A 7,625-nucleotide genomic window follows, 5' to 3' on the forward strand; every position below is an offset into this window, starting at 1 on the left:
AAAGACCAGGGTCATATAAGTGCATTTAGTACTAGTAATAAAAGCATTATTAATATCTTTGACTAAGGGAATTCATTTTTAAGTTGTGCTTTGTCTTTCACCCAGAACTCAATTCTGCCTCTGAAAGACGGGGTGCGGGGTAGAGAATTTAAAAGATTTAAAAGGAAGGCAAAAGTGCGCAGTGTGTCTTTATAGATAAGTGTCTGCCAGCCTCTTGCTTTAATGTCTTCCTCCTGGAGAAAATTCAAGTAGAGTGTACAAGATATTTTCGGAAAGTAGGACAATTTGGAAACATTTCATAACCTCTCAGACTAGAAGGGAGAGGGGGAAGCAGAGAGGGAGGTGACTGGGCCTTAACCTCATCTGCAGTGAGAAAATGGTGATGGCCAAGGCCACCTAGCCTCCCAGAGAGGCGCGCTCCCTGGACCCCAAGCGACCTTGGCGGGCGGCGCGACCTTGAGGCCTTCGTTCGCCTCAGTTGCCCCCTCTGAGCAATGGGGAGACGTCCTGGTCGCGAGGCCGGGCAGGTGCACGGCCCTCCAGCTCCCACCGGCCCACCAGGACCATCGGCACTCCCGATCCCCATCCCCATAGCAGTCGCTAGCGCGCGACCTCACGCCGCAGCGCGGAGACGGAGCCCACGGGCGGGAACCTGCCCGCATCGCCCAGCACGCACGCGCGTCTCCAGTCCTGCCTCTAGGGCGCCATCTCTACTCATAGGCCAGCCATGCCGTCATTTCGACTGACCCGTGGTCGCGATTGGCTAGAGATGAGGCGCGCGACCGGCTGTAGGCGGGGCTTGAACTGGCTATAAAAGAGGAGGGCGGCGGGGCTCGTGCTGCCTTGCAGACGCCGCCACCTCGGAGCTTCCCTTGCCGTTTAGCCATGGTCAACCCCACCGTGTTCTTCGACATCGCTGTCGACGGCGAGCCCTTGGGCCGCGTCTCTTTTGAGGTTGGGGCAGGCGGCGACGAGCCGGGTGGGCCCGAGCGGGCGGCGAGGGGAGAGGCCGAGTAACCGGGTGCGGGCACCCTGCTTGAGGAACGCGGGCGGCGCGGCGCCATTTCCTGATGAGGGGCCATTTTGGGAGGCCGGGGGCGGCGGGTAGACAAAGGCGGGGCAGGCGGGGCGGGCGGGGGAGGGGCAGCCGCGCCCTTCCGGCAGCGCACGTGCTCGGGCTGCTAGCTGTTGGTCGCCACGCGGGACCGCAGGCCCCAGAGGGTCGACAACGCCCTAAACGGAAGGCAGACGCCGGCCCCAGGCCGCTGCCACGGTCGCGAGGCCACTCTCTAGGGCTCGGAAGCGGCTCCCTTCGCGCTGACGCGACGGTCGCACCTGAAGGCTGCTTTTCCCGCCCCGGGCGCGTCAGGGTCGGTGGGGTTAGCAGTCTAGCCTTGGTCCCGGAGGACGCCTGCTAGTTCAGGGTTGGGTTATAGGGCTGCGGGGCTGGCAGACTCCAGGGTTTCCCCAGATGTCTTTAAAATCTTGAAATAAATGTAAAAAGAGGCCCCTCGTGCCCTTCCCGGCCCCCACCCCGAGCGGAAATGCACAGGCGGCCTTCCCTCCGCTGGCGCCGAGGCCCGCCTTCCGCTGCGGTGACGGTGGGTGGGTGGGTGAGTGGGTGGGGGGGTGGGAGGCGCCTGGGCTCCTCCCGGTCGTCGTCCTGCAGAATGGGCTAGTCCAGACTGGCTCCGCGGCAGGGCACCTCTGATGGTTTCTTAACTAGTTAGAGTACTTATTAATCAGTTTGTGGTTACAGCAAGGTAGCTAAGTTACTCGGCGTGCTCTTGAAACGGTAAATGCGATTCCGTTCCAGTTAACCGGTAGGTCTTGAAGTGTCCAGTCGCTAAATCGTGTCCAACTCTGACCGCATGGACTGCAGCACGCCAGGCTCCTCTGTCCTGCAGTCTCACTTAGGGTGTAGCCCTAAGTGGTTTTATCCTCCTTAACGATCTCTCAAAAGCTGTCAGTGGTTAGTTTTAGGATCTTATCCCAAGGATGGATAGGCCCCCATACAGATCATGAGGGCAGAGGGTTTCCAGTCATGATAACTGTCCACGTTGGAAACACATAGAAGACGCCTAAACCCTGTTAGAGAAAACATTAGGTCCTATTGAGTCTGTACCCTACTCGTACTGTAGTCAGAGCTAAGAATTGGTAAGGGCCCATGTGGAAGCTTGCCCTGAGGTAAAACTCTAAGGAGAAATAATAGATCCTATTGATCTACGCCCCACTTTTATCTGTAGTCAGCTGATAATTGATTGGGAGCCACGTGGAAACTTTGCCTAAGCCTTACGCTTCCTAGCGTGTCTCCGGTTAGCCAGACGGCTTAATGGAAATGAGATAGGAGCTCTTGGCATATCCATTGGTGAGAATAGAGATGGAACTGCCAGTACGGACTTCTAACTTTAGTAACGGTTTACCAGGGAAGCGGTTGAGTACAGGATTTGAGAAACGTTAGACTTAGGAGAGACCATATGTTTTACATACAATACTTAGAAGCTAAGTAACTAGATCTAAGAAACATACAGGATTTCAATAGATGATTTAGTCACAGATCTCTGGAATAGTTCATAAAATATTTTAAAGGGTTTGTTTAAGCGTGATGTTTAAGCATTTTTGGCCAGAATGTTTTTTATATATGCAGGAAAGGTTTGAAGCAGTTGTACTAGAAACCAATCTTTATTTTTTACCCCACTACTAGGTAAGGGACCTGGAAACCAAGAAGTGACTGCTCATCCAATCCATAAAGCTATGTTAACAGATTGGAGGTAGTAGCATTTTCATTACCAGTGACTGAAATTACACCTGTTTACTCCCTGATCAAGCAGGAGTACTTGCTATTCCTGAAAATCTTGTCCTTAGGTTCAAACTGAAGTTGGGGGAGGTGATGTACATTTGAGAAGCCATATATCTGTTCAGAAGTAGGTGTGATAACACGTAAAAGTTTTAAGTCACTTTTTAGAAGCCTCACACTATTTGAGTCATTGCTGGTTCTGGATTTTTGGCACATCTTTGGGTCTCATGTTGCTAACCCAACACCACAGGACTTAAGGCTGTCAGGAACAGTTCTTATTTGGGATTCAGAGCAATTACTGAAGAAGCATTATGTTCTTGTGAGAAAACAAATTTATGATTCAGAAACCCCTAAAGACAAGGGTACTAAGCAACAAAATATGCAAACAGATGTTGTTAATTAACTGTCATTTTTCTCTTACAGCTGTTTGCAGACAAAGTTCCAAAGACAGCAGGTTAGTTTAACAAAGGTATTCTGATTATTAACTTCTGTGTGTGTGTGTCTCCCTTTCTGTCCCTATATATATATGTATATATACTTTTATTTTAACAGAAAACTTTCGTGCTCTGAGCACTGGAGAGAAAGGATTTGGTTATAAAGGTTCCTGCTTTCACAGAATAATTCCGGGATTTATGTGCCAGGTATGAAATAGACTGATACTTACTTGGGTTGTCTTAATTTAGGATTGAACTAGAATACTCCAGAATGTGTATATATGGTTTGTCTGCACTGGTGCCAGTCTGCTGTTAAACTTTTCTGGTGCATTTGTTTATTTTACGATTTTGCACTGATAGGATGCCATCTAAATTGCTATAGTTCTATAATGTTATTTAAAAAAATATGTGCACACATGAAGTGCTATTCTACCATTTTGGTTCCAAGTGACCTTCTAGTTTTATTTATTTACTATTCATTTATTTGGCTGCACTGGGTCTTGGTTGCAATGTGTGGGATCTAGTTCCCTGACAAGGAATTGAACCTGGACCCTCTGTACTGCAAGCACAGTTTTAGTCACTGGACCACCTGAGAAGTCCCTTGACCACCTTATTTTGAACTTGAGTCTTAAAGTTTGAACCTTGTAGACATGGCATGTTTTCTGACTGTGTCCAAAAGTAACATGTTTCTCTTTATGTTCACAGGGTGGTGACTTCACACGCCATAATGGTACTGGTGGCAAGTCCATCTATGGCGAGAAATTTGATGATGAGAATTTCATTTTGAAGCATACAGGTCCTGGCATCTTGTCCATGGCAAATGCTGGCCCCAACACAAATGGTTCCCAGTTTTTCATCTGCACTGCCAAGACTGAGTGGTAAGACAGGAGATGGCAAAGGCACCCTTTCCCTGCTGTTGCCTGCTCTAAGGTAGTGGAAGGGCATGGACCATAGTGAAAATTTCTAGTGTGCTTATAGAAAGTAAGTGGAGATACTCTAGCAAAACAGGGCATTTAGCTGCTTGTTTTAGTTACAAGTGGTGCTTTTATCTAATTTGCTTGTGATTTGTTGGTTCTTTTTAAAGGGTCCGTTCTAAAATTAGGGTTCTTAACAGTGGAGACTCTTTATGTTTCTTAGACTGGCCTAAAGCAATCTATTGGTGTTGCCAACTTTTTTTAGGTAGAAGAATAAAAATGTTTCCAGTATTTAACATCTCTGGTCACAGGTAATAATGTTTTTTATTCTGTTCTAGGTTGGATGGCAAGCACGTGGTCTTTGGCAAGGTGAAAGAGGGCATGAATATTGTGGAAGCCATGGAGCGCTTTGGGTCCAGGAATGGCAAGACCAGCAAGAAGATCACCATTGCTGACTGTGGACAAATCTAATAAATTTGACTTGTGTTTTACTTAAGCACCAGACCATTCCTTCTGTAGCCCAGGAGAGCACCCCTTCACCCCATGTGCTTGAAATATCCTATAATCTTTGTGCTCTTGCTACAGTTCTTTGGGTTCCATATTTTCCTTATCCCCCTCCAAGTTTAGCTGGATTGCAAAGTTAAATTTATGATTATGAAATAAAAACTAAACAATTATCTGTCTTTGTTTGCATTAGAGTATTGATGTAGGTTTCATTTTAAGCAGCAACAGGTTACTTCTAAGACAAAAGTTGTGTTTAGAATCAGCTTTTGTTCAGTTGCTAAGTTGTGTCTGACTGACCCTATGGACTATATTAACATGCCAGGCTTCCTTGTACATGGGATTTCCCAGGCAAGAATACTGGAGCAGGTTGCCATTTCCTCCTACCCAGGGATCAAGCACATGTCTCCTGCCTTGGCAGGTGGAGTCTTTACCATCAAGCCACCAGGAAAGCCCCAAATCTGCTTTATTAAGGTACAGTTTCTTTACAATCAGTGTCTTAATGCTATTCTCCCCCAACCCCACCATGATCTAACCTAGGTTTTACATATTTGAAAGTTGCTCAGACATGTCCGACTCTGTGACTCCATGTACTGTAGCCTATCAGGTTCCTCTGTACATGGAATTCTCCAGGCAAGAATACTGGGATTCTTCCCTACCCAGTGTTTAAACCCAGTTCAAGCATTGCAGGCAGATTCTTCACCATCTGAGCCACCAGGGCAGTCCCTAGTTTGCTGTGTGTTCAGTTGCTCAGTAGTGTCCTATTTGCAGCCTCATGGACTGTAACTCACCAGGCTCCTCTGTCCATGGAGTTTTCCAGGCAAGAATACTGGAGTGAGTTGCCACTTACTACTCCAGGGGATCTTCCCAACCCAGTGATGGAATCTGCATCAGTGGATTCTTTACCCCTAGTGCCATCTGGGAAGCCTATTTGATTGTTAGATGTCTTTTTAATCTAGAACAGTCCTACTTTCTAACAATTTCTATTAATGTTAAAAACTATTGGTATTATAATGTGTAATATACACTACATAATATACCAGGTGGTGTAGTGGTAAAGAATCTGCCTGCCAATGAAGGAGATGTTAAGTAGATGTAGGTTCAACCCCTGGGCTGGGAAGATCCCCTGGAGGAGGGTATGGCAACCTACTTCACTATTGTCTGAAAAATCCTCTGGACAGTGGAGCCTGGTGGTCTACAGTCCATGGGGTCACAGAGAATCGGGCACGACTGAAGTGACTTGGCAGGCAAACAGGTATATACCATATGCTGTATATATACCATAAAATTCACCCATTTTAAGAGTACAGTAGTGAATGCAACCATCCCTGTAATTCACCACACTAGGAAGAACCTCATGCCCATTTGCAGTCCCTCTGACTTGTACTCTTTAAGTCCAGCGCATTGACTTGGAATATCATTGACATTGGAGCTGCTGCCAATGTCTCCACTTTGTGTTACCTGCTTGTTCTACTTAATTATCTGTAAACTGGAAATTAGAGAAGGTTCAATGGACACGAGTTCAGTGTTTAAGCAGAAAGGCATCGTTCAGTCAGTTATTTGTGCCTGACTCCGTGACCCCATGGACTAAAGCATGCCAGGCTTCCCTGTCCCTCACCAACTCCTGGAGCCAACTCAAACTCATGTCCATTGAGTCCGTGATGCCATCCAACCATCTCATCCTCTGCATCCCTTTCTCCCGCCTTCAATCTTTCCCAGCAACAGGGTCTTCTCCAATGAGTCAGTTCTTCACATCAGGTGGCCAAACTATTGGAGTTTCAGGTTCAGCATCAGTCCTTCCAATGAATATTCAGGACTCTTCCTTTAGGATGGACTGGTTGGACCACCTTGGCAGTCCAAGGGACTCTCAAGAGTCTTCAACACCACAGTTCAAAACTTCTTTGGCACTCAACCTTCTTTATAGTCCAACTCACATCCATACGTGACTACTGGAAAAACCATAGCTTTGACTAGATGGACCTTTGTTGGCCAAGTAATGTCTCTGCTTTTTAATATGTTGTCTAGGATGGTCATAGCTATTCTTCCAAGGAGTAAGCATCTTTTAATTTCATGGCTGCAGTCACCCTCTGCAGTGAGTTTGGAGCCCCCCAAAATAAGGTCTTTCCATTGTTTCTCCATCTGTTTACCATGAAGTGATGGGACCGGATGCCATGATTTTAGTTGTCTGAATGTTGAGTTTTAAGCCAACTTTTTCACTCTCTTTCATCAAGAGGCTCTTTAGTTCTCTTTCTGCCATAAGGGTGGTGTCATCTGCCATCTGAGGTTATTGATATTTCTCCCAGCACTCTTGATTCCAGCTTGTTTCTTCCAGTCCAGCGTTTCTCATGATGTACTCTGCATATAAGTTAAATAAGCAGGGTGACAATATACAGCCTTGACGTACTCCTTTCTCAATTTGGAACCAGTCTGTTGTTCCATGTAGGTTCTAACTATGGCTTCTTGACCTGCATACGGATTTCTCAAGAGCCAGGTCAAGTGGTCTGGTATTCCCATCGAAGAATTTTCCATAGTTTGTTGTGATCCACACAGTCAAAGGCTTTGGCATAGTCAATAAAACAGAAGTAGATGTTTTTCTGGAACTCTCTTGCTTTTTCTATGATCCAACGGGTGTTGGCAATTTGATCTTGGCTTCCTCTAACTTAGCTAAATCCAGCTTGTACATCTAGAAATTCATGGTTCATGTACTGTTGAAGCCTCGCTTGGAGAATTTTGAGCATTCCTTTGCTAGCGTGCGAGATGAGTGCAATTGTGCAGTAGTTTGAGCATTCTTTGGCATTGCCTTTCTTTGGGATTGGAATGAAAACTGACCTTTTGCAGTCCTATGGCCACTGCTGAGTTTTCCAAATTTGCTGGCATATTGAATGCAGCACTTTCACAGCATCATCTTTTAGGATTTGAAATAGCTCAGCTGGAATTCCATCACCTCCACTAGCTTTGTTCGTAGGGATATTTCCTAAG

The 7,625-nt window shown here is 46.4% G+C and overlaps 1 protein-coding gene across 3 annotated transcripts; it reads left to right on the forward strand.

The window, feature by feature from the left end:
- The first annotated feature begins 840 nt into the window (after positions 1–840).
- On the forward strand, positions 841–4,828 carry PPIA (peptidylprolyl isomerase A). 3 transcript variants are annotated; one of them, XM_086396147.1, is made up of 6 exons: positions 841–954; positions 2,705–2,771; positions 3,221–3,251; positions 3,350–3,438; positions 3,937–4,109; positions 4,484–4,828. In XM_086396147.1, the coding sequence occupies exons 4-6, from the start codon at positions 3,430–3,432 to the stop codon at positions 4,614–4,616; spliced, it is 315 nt and encodes a 104-aa protein (XP_086252273.1). In that variant the 5' UTR covers positions 841–954; positions 2,705–2,771; positions 3,221–3,251; positions 3,350–3,429; the 3' UTR covers positions 4,617–4,828. The 3 variants fall into 3 exon arrangements, with proteins under 3 accessions (XP_086252273.1, XP_086252274.1, XP_086252272.1); XM_086396148.1 differs by lacking the exon at positions 2,705–2,771 and having other exon boundaries at positions 841–1,021; XM_086396146.1 differs by lacking the exon at positions 2,705–2,771.
- Positions 4,829–7,625: the final 2,797 nt, after the last annotated feature.

This window comes from Bos grunniens, chromosome 4, assembly GCF_055505025.1.
Source record: "Bos grunniens cultivar Pamir isolate PY7600 chromosome 4, Bosgru_T2T1.0, whole genome shotgun sequence".
NCBI classification, from domain to species: Eukaryota; Metazoa; Chordata; class Mammalia; order Artiodactyla; family Bovidae; genus Bos; species Bos grunniens.